Source organism: Typopeltis vanoorti, chromosome 4, assembly GCF_054136105.1.
Source record: "Typopeltis vanoorti isolate ZY-2024b chromosome 4, IOZ_Tvanoo_1.0, whole genome shotgun sequence".
Taxonomy (NCBI): domain Eukaryota; kingdom Metazoa; phylum Arthropoda; class Arachnida; order Uropygi; family Thelyphonidae; genus Typopeltis; species Typopeltis vanoorti.
In genome coordinates this window covers 96881000-96898399 of record NC_143552.1, presented here as the reverse complement: position 1 = coordinate 96898399, position 17400 = coordinate 96881000, and the positions used below count along the sequence as shown (strand labels likewise).

The 17400-nt window shown below is 35.5% G+C and overlaps 1 protein-coding gene across 1 annotated transcript in view; it reads right to left on the bottom strand.

Annotated features, from left to right (window-relative positions):
• Positions 1-17400, bottom strand: part of Apt1 (Acyl-protein thioesterase 1) — a 139067-nt gene that overhangs the window by 33211 nt on the left and 88456 nt on the right. Inside the window, exon 5 of the mRNA XM_090391927.1 lies at positions 3849-4024. Coding sequence (XP_090248053.1) covers positions 3849-4024 — 176 coding nt within the window. The remainder of the gene's footprint in view (positions 1-3848; positions 4025-17400) is intronic.

Genomic DNA, 17400 nt, shown 5'->3' with positions numbered 1-17400 from the left:
CAGCAAAGAGCTGTATGTCGTATATCAAATCCTTCCCAACGTCATTAATGTGCAGACTGAATAACAATAGACCAAGAACTGATTCTTGAGGCACACCACTAACCTGATTATCCCATCATGTTTCTACTGCAGAATTCTTATTCAGTTTGTGCAACAGCTCTAGCACTTCTTCGTGTACACGAGTTTCCTCATACAGTGAAGAGGTAGCAGTGAGTTCAATGTTGCATATACCAAGTTGACAACTTTTAGCAAAATTGCTACTTATTAGTTGAACAATCACTTCTACATCAGACATCACTTGCACACCATCTACATTCAGTAGAGTTATTATTTCAAATTCATTCTTTCTTTTACTTGAAGCATAAGGATAGTTTTCTTCTGGGTTATCCCTAACTTGCAGAGCTAGTTTCTTTTCATACACAGACTTAGCTTTCCATACAACACTTGTGACGCTTTTGGTCTACTGCTTATAATTATCATAGTTGACATCATCCTTATACATGTGGTATTCTTTCCACATAATATTTTTCTTATGAATCTCTTGCTTAATTAGATTACACATCCATTTCAGTCCTACTCTATTTATTCTTCAAACTCTAGAGCCACATTCTGATATCGTATCATTTGCATTTTGTTTGAACACTTCCCACCCACTGTCAATATATTTCCCATTCAACAACATACCACTGTGCAGAATCCAGAATACTCTTCAAGTTAGTCATAATTTCCTGCTTTGTAGTTCGGCATGTAATCTTTTCTAAATGGAATAAAAATTTGATAAACTTAGTGACTTCCCATGATCACTGTCACCAACCGGAGGCAGAATAGTTACATCTTTAACTGGAAACCCCTCTGACACCATAATCAGATCTAACACTCTTTGACCACGAGTTCCTTCTGCCATATGTTGCTTGATGAAGTTGTCTCGCAACAGCTCAATAAATTCAGTTTCATTCTTCTTGTGTGATTACACAGCTACCCAATGAATGTTAGGATAATTAAAGTCCCCAGTTATGATTACTCTTTTCTCACCCATCATACTTATTTAGTGTTGCATTTTTTCAACACTAGCAACTGATCCACCAGGTATGTAACAATACCCCCACTATGTATTTAATCTTGTTAGATTCCAACTCATACCAGGTGGCCTCAAACTCACTGCCACATGAAACACTGTTATTAGTATTGAAGTCATAGATCCTGTGTAGCTCAGTGGATGTGGTGTTTGCACACCACGGCGCTTGGCCGCACGAAGGAAGACTTGGTTTCGAGTCTAGTCGGCGACTAGAGGAAATTTTTCTGAGCCTTTTTTCGACCAGTTCCCGAGTTAGTTGATCTCTGGCATGGGCAAGCGGGATTTTCCTCCCGTAAACTCAAGAAAATCGACCGTAGAACCCACATTATTTCAGACATTAAATATATTGTGTTAGGGGCCACGAGATGGCGGGACATTTGAGCCGTCTCTCTTCACTGTGTACCGCTTAATTAGTGATAGCCTTGGGCCATCTATCTCTGATTGGTACCAGTGGAGATTGAACTGTCCACTCAGTCTCCAAAACTTAGATAGGGCTAAATGGCCTCGCCTACTCCCGTATCGGGAATAAAAAGGCATTAGCTGATTTTTTTTTTTAAGTCATAGGTCTCAAGTCTAACTGGATTCAAGTCATCTGATATCATTAGCAGCATGCCCCATTCTCTCCTGTCTATCCTTCCTAAAAATACTGTACCCTTTGCACTTGATACCAGTCAGTATGTCTGATTCTGATAGCCAAGTCTCACTAATGCCTACAATCTGAAGTCCCAAGTTATTGACCAAGGCAACAAATTCTACTCCTTTGTTTCTGATACTCCTAGCATTCATGTCCAGACATAATTTGCCTGCAAGCTCTTTTGTATACTCCTGTCTGTGGTCTGCATTTTGACACATTTTGACAACTTGCAATCTCTGTTCTTATCTAGTTCCTTACTTATGCAGACATCTTTACACATGCTTGATAGGTCCGAATCAGATGAACACAGAACCATTCTTTCTTTAATCATTTCCATAATAATAACCATTCCCATCATTAACAAAGTTATCTAACATTGTCACTCTTACACACAGATTCTCATGATTCCACTCATCAAAATTCAGTTTCTCTGACTCTCTGTGTTAGGTCTTCTATTAGATAATAATTTTCCAAGACTCCTGATGACAAATGCATTCAAGTGTAGGCTGTCCCTCTTATACAAATCCAATCTTCTCTCAAAATGCACTCCACACATCCAATAATGCACATCCATTCCGTCTACACAGCCTACATATTGAATCATTGGCCATTATAGCCCTTCTTTCTAGGTAATATACTAAAGATTTTTACTTTTTCACTCCCACTTTTTCTAACAACCACCTTTTCATATCCTCTCTCATACTTAATTGCACATTATAACCCACTCATCAATGGCATGTGTTATGATAATCCCCATACCAAATAACATCCTGCTTTTTACAATCAACTTTACTTACCAGATTTTCGTTATTACGTGCTAACTTACCTGATTCCGTGCTTTGTTGATTTCCATTTTGCTGCTTTACTTTTTTTTTATATTCTTCCTATGTTCCTCTAAATGCCGCTCAACTTTCTGTAATTCCCTCATCATCTGTATAATCTGATTTAACTACTTAGCAATTTCGGAGGTTAAATCACTTTCAATATCCTCTTTAATATCTTCTTTAGTGGAGAAAATCTTCTTGTTCGCTACTTCACTGTTCTTGTTAGTGTTCCGTTTCTTCTATGTCATTGGTGCCATTTTACCGCTGCATTTAACATTACAATATCACAATAAAAATATGTTATAAAGACACTAAATACTCTAAAAACAGGAAAATATATTCTAATGTACTATAAAACACTAATTTTCTAAGGAAAAATCACAATAAATCACGATAAAAATCCAATTTTAGAGGAGTGCTAAATAATAAGTTACTATCTAAAATAAAAAAATAAATAAAATAATAATGGTATTAGTGTGTAATTAATCTGCGTAAATTTGATAGATATATTGATAAAACTGATTAAACTTTTCAAGTAACAAATATAATATTTATCACTTATCACTAATGCTTATCATTCACATTTAGCTTTCAGATTAAAACTCTATTGTGGGCATTGAGTGTTTGGTCATTATTATTACTATTATTTTTTTTGTGAGCATCTACCTCATGAAAGGTTGTAAACCTATAAGTATGAAACCCTGCTTCACTGAAAAAACATGGAATGCTTTTCAAACCACTTCAGCCTAAGTAAAGAGTTATGATGTTTCACACCACGTGATGAAAATATCTATCATCCAAAGACATGCCCAATGTAATTCAAACTGATAACCTGTTAGGCAATGCAAAAAATTATATCCATTCAGCCAACTAATGTGTGATATCTAATTTAATATAATTAAATTAGATATCACACATTAGATATGTGTGATATCTAATTAAATTAAATTAAAAATGGTACGAGATAATCAAACTCTTTAAGTCTTTATTCAAGTGTAAGCAAAAGTTTGCAGGTGAAGTTTCTTCGAGACTAGGCTACTTGTATATAGAAGCTAATGACCTCACATTAACTGCCTTAGTATCCCTCAAACAAAAACTTTGTTTGCTTATGCTGGAATAAATTATTATACAAGAATATATCTTGGCATTTTTAATTTAATTTATACTAAAGTGAAAAAAACTTTCTATATCTAATTCAGTTTCCAAAATAAGAAGAGTTACAGAATCATCCCAGTTTTGAGTAGATATAGTAATTCTACTTGTACACGTATTTAATAAAATATTTATATTCACAAATTCTTGTTTCTTCACTAACATCAGGAAACTGTTTGTAGAGTGGTAACCAACAGCTAAGAGCAACTACACCAGCCAGTGGTTTTGTGTATCGCAAAGCTGAATAAAGAGCTAGGGCACCACCTTGTGAAAATCCTCCTAACATAATCCTTTCAGAGGGAATTCCATTCTTTTCTTCTTCTGCTATAAGCTGATGAACTGAGGAAAAACAAAAACAAATGTTTAGTTATTATATCATGAGTATAACATACAATCACTTATCATTATTTGAATAATTAATGTCACACATCCATAGTAATATTTCCCAATACCTTTCATATAGTGTATTCTACATTCAACACCATCAGATGATTTAAAATACAACCTAAATGCAAATAGAGTTTAAGAAATAACCAAATAAAAAGACCTACCAAGCAATTGCAATTTATGGAGCCCAAACTTGGTAGGGGTATTTTGTAAAAATCATTCTACAAAATATATTTTTATTCCAAGATTTTTCTGAATACCTAGTATTCATATTTCTGGTGAAATATAAAAATATATAGTTCACTACGCATTATTACCCCTTTCCTATGCAGGGTCCGCGGTGTGTTACTTAGATGCGACTACTTGTTAGTACCACTCCCAACCGACCTGTCGCCTAGTCTGCTGCTGGGGGGGAGATATATTTTTGACTGTAGAAGCGCATGTTCACGGGGCCGGTTTGCGGGAATGCCAGGAATGCCAGATAAACTGACAGAAAAAACCCTACTGCAGGGGGGCCCCAAGACCAGCTAACTTGGCCATGCCTGAGGAAGATCCTCAAGTTCCTCACGTCTTCGATGGGAATCGAACCTGGGACACTCCTTCCCCAGGAATATAGTTGCGAAGCGCAAAGCCACTAGGCTAACCACGCAAAGAAAAAAGAGTTGAGTAATAGAGGTAATTTTTTTTAAAAAAAATGATGAACATTGAGGTTTTAGTTTTCATCAAGGAAACCATACTCCACCACCACTCATATGTCATGGAAGAAAGAGAGAGAGACTAACTTCAATTGAGCAATACTGTAATTTTAAAAGGAGAAATAAATTTTATGAAAATGGTTTTGTAGTAAATTAAAGATATTCTCACTTCCTTTTGGCTTATCATTGATAAACTAATTAATTATAATATGGATTATTTCTGGTAGCCAAGAAATATTATGTTATATTATTATTACGTGACACCTCCAATGAGTCATCGAGGGAGGGCACTACTCTATAGCTCTCTGTTTCCATCAATCCACCAACTACAATGAACCACATCATCTACACCAATGTCATCTACTGCCCACCATCACCAGTATTTTCACAAATAATTACAAACATCCATGCCCACGGTGGGATTCGAACCCGCAGCCTTTTGGCTGGAGAGCGGATACACTACCACTCAGCCAACCAGGCTGGCATATCAAGTACCTCATATACCTGTAGGTGTCATCAAACATGGCTCTTAACTTCCTGTCAACAAAAACAGGAGACTTTACAGAGCTCCTTCTACTCAATATGCCCTACATGCTGCTTTTTCATTCCTTCTAAATTTATTAATGACAAGCAATCATTTAGTATGATAATAGCACCACATGGAATGATCTCAGTAATGTTCAGAGCCATTGTTGGGAATAGCCCAAATAGGCTATACCCAACAATAGTTCTCTGAACATGGTCAAAATGATTCTTATTGGCATAAGGTTGATTTCAACTCTCATAATTTTGTTCTTAGCATACTGAGAATCATTCCAACAAAGAATTAAAATAAAATGCAGTGTTATTTTTATTTTAAATATACCTCAGGCCATTAATTGGTTAGTAACGAGCAATACATAGTATTTCCCAGTGAAGGCAGGGCATGATATGGCATGTTTACAAATGAGACTCTGGAGAGGTCAGTACTGCCATTATATAAACATATCTTCCCTAGCTGGAGGAAATGCCAACTTGACCTCTAGGTAGACGACCTTCATTGCCCAGTGAAACACTGCCACCCAGCTTGTTGAAAGCATAAAGCAGTTACTGCCTTGTTTCCTCTCCAGAGTACGGTTTATCTCTCTTTCATCTCGCATAGCAGATCATGACCTTTCTGCGCATGCTCAACATGCTGTTATTAATAAATTTAGGAGCAAGCACGTCCTCCATTTGAGAGTACAGTAAAGAAGTTTCTGCAGGCTGGCTGCTAGTTAGTATACAAGAATGAATCTAATGGTAATGCAACTGGAGGGTTTCCAGTCATTATCTTCTACTGCTTACTCTGCCAAATGATGACTAGAGGGAGGTCTAATTATAGAGTATGTAGAGATCGTTATATGATTGGAGTCTGGACACTCCCTGTGAGGGAGTTATATCCTTAAGTCCGTCACCTCTGCTACATATTGCTGCTCTATCAGTTTCTGCATTAAACATATCTTCCCTAGAAGATATGTTCAAGCATGAAAAATAACCAAATATAGTAGTGTCACTGTGGATACAGAAAACCTGCACAAAGCAATAAAACCCATCACAAAAAAATAAAAACATATCCAAAGGCCAAAACACCTCAAAAATTTCACATAATAAAAAAAACTCTTTCATATCCATTTAACCATCATCCTTACAATGTTGTAGATATCAAATCCCGACTGGCATCCTCTAAATCTAATCCACTCAGCTATTCCAATTACTTCTTGCATGATGCTTTCTGTTAAAAATAAGAGATGTGCTTTTTGTCAAATCAGACAGTCCTTGTCAAAGAGTTACAAACCTGGAATCCCTGCTTTATGATCTGTTCTGGCTTAAGATTTCCTTACCTCATTTTATAGTTTTCATGAACCACCTTCTTAATTCATGAAATGATGCTGACCTCTTTGATTACTTATTTTGAAATGGTGATTTCATACAGTCTAATTACCCATGCTATGAGATCTTCTTTGGAGACATCAATGTTCATAACACAAACTGGCTTTCCCTTTCTCTAACTTCAGAGATGAAGCCAGAAAGAAAATCAAATCATTTGCTATCAGTCAGGATCTAATGCAAATTATTAACCTGATAATCATTATTCTTCCAACACTCTAGACCTAGATGTTGGTTAGCCTTAGCATTGGGTGAGAGGCCTAAAACTTAAGTTTGCCAAATCTTGGGAAATTTAACAGAACCATATTTAGATTGTCGTTTTTTTTTTTTTTTTTTTTTTTTTTTTTTTTTTTTTTTTTTTTAAATCTGCCTTGGTGAACACAGGAAATACATCTGCTGCTGCAATTATGGTCAGTCAGGTCTAGCTGACCATGCCTTGGATATCTTGCACAGGATCAGATGAGGGAAGAACTACCATGTTTCATCACAGCAAATATAAACTTGAAAGATTTTTTTTTTAGAATCTAGTCATTAAATTTTTATTTAATGTATATATATAAAAAAAAAAAAAAAAAAAAAAATCAGCTAATGTCTTTTATTCCCTTATAAAGTAAGAAGAAGGTCAGGCCGTTTTAGCCCTACCTAACTTTTGGAGACTTAACTGGGTAGTTAAACCTCCACTGGTAGTCAATCAGAGATAGATGGCCACAAGGCTATCACTAATTAAGCGGCATGCAGTGAAGAGATGGCTAACAAGTGCAGCCATCTCATGTACCTAACCCTAACACAATATTTTTAATGTCTGAAAATAGTGCGAGTTTTATGGTCGATTTTCTTGAGTTTATGGGATGAAAAACCCGAGTTTCCAAGAGAAAAAACCCAATTGCATGTGCCAGAGATCGACTAATTCGAGAACCAGTAAAAAAAAGACTTCACACACACACACACATATATACAGGGTGTTCGGGATAAATTTGACATATTTATAATTAATTATATTTTTCCGTAAGTTACATGTATTAACACACACTTCTCTTCATTTAAAAGTTTGGACCCTTCTTCATTCATATACAAGATGTCAGAAAGGATGGATAGCTAGAACCCACCTGAATCATGGAAGAGAATAACTTGTATCATGATGATTCGTGCCCGCCATCAAAATAAGGATATTACGACTGCTGCCCAATGCTCCCTGAATACAGTAAAAACAATCAGGCATGAACTAGAGACTTGCAATGGTGACTACGAGGATGTAGCAAGAAGAAAGATACCTAGCAGACGATCTGATTGCGTTCGTACAGCAGAATTCCTCGCAAATCTGCAGGAACAGGTGTTGAAGAACCCTGGCATTGGAATTCGGGCTTTGTTCGTGGAGTTGCTAACTGTAGTCAAGCCCTGGATAACAAGGGTAGCCAATGGTAGGCCGTATGTATGGCAGCAGGATTCGGCCCCTTGCCACACCTCTGGGAAAAGTCAAAAATGGTTGTCTGAAAATTTCTACGACTTCACCAGTCCAAATGTTTGGCCTCCAAACTCCCCAGACCTTAACCCCATGGATTATTTTGTATGGGGCGCAGTTGAAAAAGACACCAATCGCACTTCCAGTAATACAAAAGCCCAGTTAATGGATAAAATTAAAACAGTTTTTGCGGCCCTTCCCAGGGAGACTGTAGCATCAGCTTGTTCGAGGTTCCGAAGCAGAATTGAAGCTGTGATCGATGCTAATGGTGGTTATTTTGAGTAAATCTTGTTGATAGTATTGTAATTAACTCTGCCTGTAATGTTTTTTTGTCAATTCATTAAATTTATTAGATACAAAGAAGATTTTCTTTTTCCTTACGAAACTGTCAAATTTATCCCGAACACCCTGTATATATATATATATATATATATATATATATATACAGTCATACCCCGATTCACGCGAATCCGGAGTTATGCGGTTTCTTATATATAAGAAACACATACGTATTCCTGTCCCGCTTCACACCTCACCACTAGTCGTATCTTTCCAGCGCTGGCCGCATTCGCCAATGTCGCCCATGCTGTGAACAAGCACTGACGTGTTCCGCACGGTTTCCATTCATACACGATTTTTATAGTCTATAAACCTTGCGATTGTTTAATGTTATGTTCTTGATAAAAATTTTATCACATAAAAAATAATAATGTCGTCCAAAAAAAGAAAGTCCGATTCTTCTACAGCTAGCAAGAAAAGAAAACATTGACTTTGGAAACAAAACTCAACATTATTAAGGATTTTGAAGGCGGAATGAAAATTTGTGAGCTAGCAAAGAAGTTCGATCTATGGGAATTCACAGTAAGAACAATCATAAAAGAAAGGTTTGCAGATTTTGAAGGACATAGATAACGAGGAACGAATTGTAGCCACAAGGCAAAAGCATAAAAAAATCATTAGCTTGCTATGAAGATATTTTGCATGACAAGAAAAAGACATTATGCTGTCAGACGAATCTGTTAGATTTTATGAAACCATCGGCATCGAAATAACTTTTTTTTATGTACGAAAAACTACAATTATGATTATATTTCTTAAAAAATATAGGTGTTTTTGTAAACCTTTGGTCCCAATTAACTAATATTTTGTATGTTTATATATATAAATTGCATGCAAATTTATACCCCGAGTTACGCGCTTTTTACACAGTCGTACCCCACATAACTTCAGGGTATGATTGTATATTGAATAACTAGAGACTATTGCCTTGTCCTCCTGATTCAATCACTCTTGGAAAACAGACCTTTTTGTGGACCTGGGGGATGGGAAGAGTCACTGGCATCCCCAAAAAACATGGCCTCTCCCCAGGGCATTTACTTTTCAACATCTATGTCAATGATCTCTCCATCTTTCCAGGAACAAGAAATTTTATCTATGCCGATTACCCTGTCATAATAGCCACTCAATCAAATAATTTCAAGTCCATGAAACTACCCTATCACTTGCCTTAGATAAGCTAACTGCATTTTATAGCAATAATCAATTAAAACCAAACCCCATGAAAACTCAAACTGGCCTTTTCTGCCTTAACAATAAAGAAGCCAACAAGAAGCTACAGATTTCTTGGGAAGGATCCCATATAAAACATTCCTAGAACCCAGTCTACCTTGGTATGACTCTCGATCGCACTCTTTCATATAAAACACACAGAAAAAAATGAAGGCAAAAGTTAATGCAAGAAAAAATATACTACGAAAGCTTACTTCTTCCAAATGGGGGGGATCCTACCACACTGAGATCTTCTGTCTTGACCCTGCTGAATACACCTGCTCTGTATGGGCCAGATCCTGCCATGCTGAAAAACTGAACCCAGCACTGAATGAGAATTGCTGCTTAATTACAGGATGCCTGAAACCAACACCATTAAGGGGACCTGTATATGTTAGCTGGTATTACCCCCCCCTTCAACCCAAAGATATGCATTCTCAGTTAATGAAAGAAGCAGACAAATGAATGATGAGCACCACCCACTATTTGGTCAGACTCCAGTGCCCCAAAGACTAAGATCTCAACATTGTTTCTAGCAACTGTTGAATCACTTAACACTCTAGAGACAAGGCTTTAACAATGGTATAAACTGTACCCTGAGAGTAATACTGGTACTCCAATAGCCAAACATCTACCACCTGGTGCCCACTTGGACTGGAACACATGGAAAAGCCTCAACAGGATATTGTAAACAAAATTTTCATCAAATGAAAATTGGACTGTGTGGGACAACCCAGTCCATGGAACACCTCTTTCTTGCCCCTTTCTTCAATCATCTTGCATCAAAGAGGACCTTACATCTTGCACAGAAATAGCAGCTGTTTGCGCAAGATACCAGAGGAACATTTGACTATTTATTGTATGTAACTTATATATAGTTTTCCATTCCCTTGATTTTTTACCTATTATTCACTTTATAATTTACCTACTAAATTTAAGCTGTCCTGATTTGTAATATATCCTAATTAGTTGTAAATAATGTTGTACCAATTACTTATTACTGTGCCACTTGTTTGGATACGAAATAAATAACGTGTTTGGGTGCATCTGGTGATTTTTTCGTTGTATTTAAAATGAGCGATTTTCATGATCAATGAATTTGTGTGAATTCATTGATCATGAATTGAATGAAATGAAATGAATTTGCACCAGACTGGGAAAATCTTTCACCGAGACATTTGAAATGTTAAAAACTGTATTTGGAAATGAGGCTTTATTCCTGACTCAAATGTACAAGTGGTGGAAACATTTCAAAGATTGGTGAACTGCAGTTGACAAAGATTTCCCATTCAGGACAATCATGAATATCGAAAATTGATGAAAATGTTGCAAAAGTTCATCAAGTCTTCCATTCTAACTGCTGTTTAACTGTATGCAAGGTAGCTGAAGAAGTAAACATTTCAAAAACTGTCTGTTATGAGATTCTTACTCAAAATTTAGGCATGCATAGCATTGTAACCAAATTTGTACCTCGCCTTTTGATTGACGATCAAAAACAAACTCAGTTGGTGTGAGCCAAGAGCTTTTCACTCAAACTTATGAGGAATGAAAACTTTTTAAAAAACATCATTACCGGGAATAAGACAAGGGTTTATGGCTAAGAGTGTCAAAAGGGTCACCACGACCCAAAAAAGTAAGACAAGTGTGGACAAAAGTCAAAGTGATGATGATGACTTTTTTTTTTTTTTTTTTTTTTTTGATTCTGAGGGCATTGTTCACCATGAATTTCTTCCACAAGGCAAGACAGTGAACAAGGAGTATTATCTTGAGGTAATGAGCCTTTGTGAGGCTATCAGAAAAAAAAAAGCCTGATGCTTGGAGGGAAAACTGATTGATGCCTCATCATGATAATGCACATGCACACACACATTACTAATCCATCAATTTTTGGCAAAACAAACACAATGGTCATTCCACAGCCTGCTTACTTGCCTGACCTCACACCAGCAAACTATATTTTATTCCCTAAACTGAAATTGACCTTGAAAGGCTGATATTTTGAGTCAAATAACTTGATAAAGAAAAAAAAAATAAATAAATAAAAAATCACTAGTAGAACTGTGCAGTATCCTGAAAGAAGCATTCCAGAAATGTTTCAAAGGATGGAAGAAAATGCCAGCAGTGGTGTATACAAAGTGGAGGAGAGTACTTTGAAGGCAATATGGCCGAATAGCTTCTAAATTAGACAGGAAAATCTTTATTTAAAAAGTTTGGGAATTTCCTGGACAAGTTTGGTTTTTTTTTTTTTTTTTTTTTTTTTTTTGCTAATACTTTTGACAGAATACAGCATGGAAGACTGTTGCATAAACTGGAGAATATAGGATTGGATTATGTACTATTGGCATGGATAAGAGAATGGCCGACATATCAAAATGTCATGTATGGAAGTGTGAATTTGTAAGATTCAAAAAATTAAAGATGCCAAGAAGTTATATTCTTGGTTTCATCCTTTATCCAAGCATAAGCAACAAAGTTTGCACGTGAAGTCACTTCATATGCGCCCATAAGGATATTTGCATTGCATTATGGGATACTAAGGCAATTCATGTGAAGTCATTAGCCTCTATATACAAGTAGCCCAGTCATGAAGTTATTTCATGTGCAAACTTTGTTTGCTTACACTTGGATAAAAGATGAAACCAAAAGTATGATATCTGGACATCTCTAATTTATAGTATAACCAAGTGTGGCAAAACTTTCAACATATATTATTATTATTATTAAGAGAGACCTCCAGGGCATGAGGAACTCATAGAGGAAGGCAATATTATTTGCACCAGCTGTCATCTCTCTTCTTGAATTCATTCACACTACTGGTGCACACAACATCCAACAGCAATCCATTCCAACCCACACAACTCAATGAGAGGAAAATCTACCCTTATTCCCTTCTTGACAACATTCATTCTCAACTTCCAAGGATGCCCTTGCATCCTTGGAAGTTGAGAATCCATAAAATGAAAAATTCTGTTTCCTGAAATTCTATATAACCCTTTCAGAAGTTTGTGACTCTTAATCATATCACTCCTCTTTCTCTTGTTTGCAACCTATAAATTCTCAGTCTGTCTTCATAATCAATATTCCACAATCTTGATATAATTTTTAACACTCTCCTCTGCTCTCTCTTCACTGTATCAGAATCACCATGGAAACCAGGAGTCTAGACCTGCGTGCAATAGTCCAAACGAAGTCTTATCAAGGCCTTGTAAAGAGGCAAAATCACTACCTTATTTTTACATACCAAAGTAGTTTGTTTCAGCATTGCCATTATTCTCTGAGTTGTATTTATAATGGCAATGCCTTGAACTTTACCTTCCTGTCTACTAACACTCCAAAATCCCTAGCCTGATCAGTTTCTTCTGGCATAATCCTGCCAATATACCGTATTTTTCGATAGATAATGTGCGCCCCCAACATTTTCGTCAATCCTTTTGATGTATAGATAATGCGCATGTGTCAACTAGTGGTAGAGTTAGGAAGTACATACAGAGGACAGAGGGAATTCTTTAAAAGCACATGCGTAGCTAGTAATTGTTCTCTTGTAACTAGTTGCATCAACAATTGAAAGGTAGGTGTACATTTTTTGTATTTTATGAAGTTACATTATTCCGTACATCCTGTTTTAAAATATTTCATAAAGTAAATCATTATTTGTTTATATTTTGTTATTAGATCTGAATTACCCATGGAAGATAGAAGTACTTCTCGGAGAAAATCCTATACAGCGCAGTTCAAGCTTGAAGTGGTAGAAGTAGTAAAGGAAAAAGGGAATCGTGAAGCTGGTAGATTGTTCAGTGTTGGAGAAAGTAGTATTCGTGAATGGCGAAAGGCTATACAAGGAAACATGCTATGAAGTTTAGAAGGTGCTTACGGCCAACCATAGGAAAAAAACTGTTCGATTGGGTTGTTACTGAAAGAGCTAAAGGTATGAGAATATCGACTGTCCGTGTGTTGCAGGAATTGAAAAGAATTACGCAAAACGATAACAAAGGATTTCAAGGCCTACCCATCTTGTGTTTTTGGATTTATGAAGAGAAACAATTTAAGTGTGTGCTCCTCCACTAGTGTTGGACAAAATTTGCTGTGCGGTTTCATTAAAGCACAAGAAAATGCAGTGGTATCCGGTGACAATGATTATGAAGCTGAAGAAATACCAAACGAAATTTTTAATGCAATTGATTCTTTCAATATTGAGTCTGATGAAGAATTTTTTGGATTTGAATAGTGTAATGTTCAATAAATATTAAGTAATACTTCTACCTTAGTTTGGTTATTAAATTTGATTTACCTCTCATACCTTTCAAATGTATACCGTGCATGTTCATTTTTAACGAATTTAGACTTTTTTGTATAGATAACGCGTGGTTATCTATCGAAAAATAGGGCAATACGACGTTGGATATCCAATTACATCAAAGTGCATGACCTTACATAATGAACCGACAGCCATTTTCACATGCCCATAATTCCAGCCTACTCAAATCATTCTGAAAGTACTGTGTCAGCTGCACTCCTGATTACACTACACTACCTACCTTTGCATCATCAGTAAAGAGCTGCATGTCGCATGTCAAATCCTTCCCAATATCATTAATGTACAGAATGAATAATAGTAGGCCAATGACCGATTCTTCAGGCACACCACTGGTTGCCTTGAATCTTACAGTCATGAAGTGACTTCATGCACAAACTTCGTTTGCTTACAGTTGAATAAAGGATGAAACCAAGAATATAAGTCTTGGCATCTTTAATCTTAGTATAACTTTCAACATCTATCTCTAATGCAGAATATTTCAGTAATAAGGTGAGACACCTTTTGACTAGTTGTGTATGGAAATATGACTTCTGCATTGCTTCAACCTTGGTAGCACTTCAAGGTCTGGCTTCCATTAATTAGACCTGAATAAAAGTCAAAACCAGTCTGGATAGTGGCCCTTCTTTAATGCATAGCATTACACATGTCTGTAAGGATATATGCATTGCATTATGGGATACAGGCAACTGATGTGAAAAAGGGATTGCATTACCAATAAACAGCTAAACATGCATCAGTAAAATACATTAAAAACACAGGTGTCACATGTTTTAACTGGAACCATTAAAGTAGTTCACATCATTTATCTTTTAAATTATTACTTTACAATTCCTTTTACAATTGTTTCTTTACCTGTAAAGCAATTTGTTATCATTATGACGTACGATGAGATTACATTCCAACTAATCCATCGTAAATCGAATTCATATATAGAAAAATATTTAAATTTTATGTAATGATTCAAATACAAAACAAATTAGTTATGATGTTCAAATAGACTTTTATTATCAATTATATTGTGTTTTTATGAAGATACTGCGAATTTAATAAATATACTATGTGAACATTTAATTTTGTTTTCTTTTTACATAACATAAATGGCATGCGATTTTGTCATTTTGCAGATTTTTACAATGGAATTAGCACGAGCGCGTCGACGGTCTTTTTGTGTGGTATGCGAGTTGGATCTTCTCTTTTCTGTGACTTTCAGTGCACATGTGAAAAGTTTCTGGTTAGACCAATCAGGTATTAGGATTCAATTTGGTAGTGAAGCTTACCATCTCTCTTTAATCTATGGTCAGTCATACTGACCAGAGATTACTCTTGCTTTTTTCCAAAAAATGAAAATTGTGGATCTCTTTGTAATATTTTGCAGAATAGTTAATTATTAGTTTTATACTATTATTTAAATATTCGTATATTAATTATTATTTTTAATATTTTAGTCAAGGAAAAAATTCACAGTAGCATTATTTTACTTGTAGAAAAAAAAGCGATGCAGGTGCATGCAAGCAATGCTTAAAACAATTAAGGCAGTTGGTGTGAGTACGAGTGGGCTACATAGTTGTCTGCGACAACAACATAAAATTAATTTATTAAAGCAAAAGCCTGAAGAAAAGGGCAAATGTGAATTGACAGTTTCTCCTCCAAAAATTACTGCCTTTAAGCTCCAAAATTTATGTAGAATTAAATCATCATTTCTATTACAGTTTAATGGGTTCTGTAGTACATAAACGACTTCTAGAAACAATCTCTGAGATTTAAACAAGCATATCTGTGCAGCATCTTTACTTTTGTCATCTGATGAAATGGTCTTCATCTAAATGCATGTTGAACAAGTCTGTTTTTTGATTGTTCATGGTGAATACAGTTTTAATGTTCTTTTCTTCATATTATGATGGTCTGTCCAAAGTAAAACCAAGGTTGCAAATATTTAGTTTATTTAGTAAATTACCTATTTCATTCCTGTTTCTATGTAGTTTTTGATCCAGAATCTTCAGCATGAATCGTTATGCTAATTTCAAATCACATACCTAGTTAGCAACCTTCATCTGTTCTCAGATCAGCTTCATCCTCCTGTGCATTGTGAAGTGTATGAAGTTCTTTGTACCTACTCTGAACAGACTGGTAGATCTGTTAACATCCACCTTAAAGAATATACAAACTACATCCATGATCATCTGTATGGTAAGCAAGTTAGATCTGGCAGACCATGCTTTGAATATGCCTTCACACAGGATTAAAGACAACTGTGCTGCATAATGTGGAAGTACCTATATATCTGAGAGACTATTTTTGAAATTGCATCAGCTATGACACACTCCTTTAATTCCTTTAACTTTAGCTCCACAGTAATAATCAGAATTGTTTCTAGTACATTCTAATTGAGTGCTGTGCATTTTATCACAGTTGATTTCTACACTAAGATGCTGAAATCAGAAATCCAGCAAAATATCAATAAATTAATATTTACTTTTTCCTAGTGTGTTGTTAAACCATGAAGTAGTGATATAAATAATCAGCAACACCTTTGCTTATCTGTACATATCATGGAAAAGTGAAGGTGAACTTGTCCTTAAACTGAGCTATTTACCATATAAGCAAATAATAAATACGGAATACATAAAATTTTATTTATAGAATTTTTCCCCAGCATATCATAGGCATTTTCAGTAAGTAAAATGAAACAACAGCACAAGCATATATGACTGAAGGATTGACAAAGCACATAAAAAAACAATCATGAATACTGTAACAAGAGTTCTAGCAAAGTTTAGTAATCAGTTACCAGTACATAGGTGGATGATTATCTGGGTACTAATGACAAGCAATTTTTTGTTGGCTAAGTGGATAGCATTCTAAACAATATATTGTGGGTTCAAATCCAACAGCAAACATGAGTGTTGGTGAATGTTATTAGATGACAAATTTCCTGCTTACTGGAGACCTGATATAGCTTAAAAGTTTTAGTCTCTAGAGAAGGATTTCCAGATTATCTAACCCTTAGCCTATTCATGATACCAATGCATTATTAGGTTAATCTTTCATGGCTGGGATTTGCATGAAAAAATAAAAAAATAACAGAATAATAATTATTCAGATTAGGACAATGTAATAATGCTTCCTAACTTTCCTTATAGAAGGTTCTGATTTCCAGTCCAGATTAGTTTTCTCTTCTTGAGCTGACTATGACATCCAGCTTATTCTGAAATAAGGTTTTACATCCACAACCTCCTCACCCACCCAATAAACTTGGTATTCTTTTTCAATTAAAACAGCACTTCTCTCCTGTTGAACTCCTAATTCAAATTCAGAATTTATAAATTCTGAATTTGACCAATCTTAGAATATTGTTTGAAAACATATGTATCATTCTTGATTGTATACAAAAAAAGAGCAATCCACC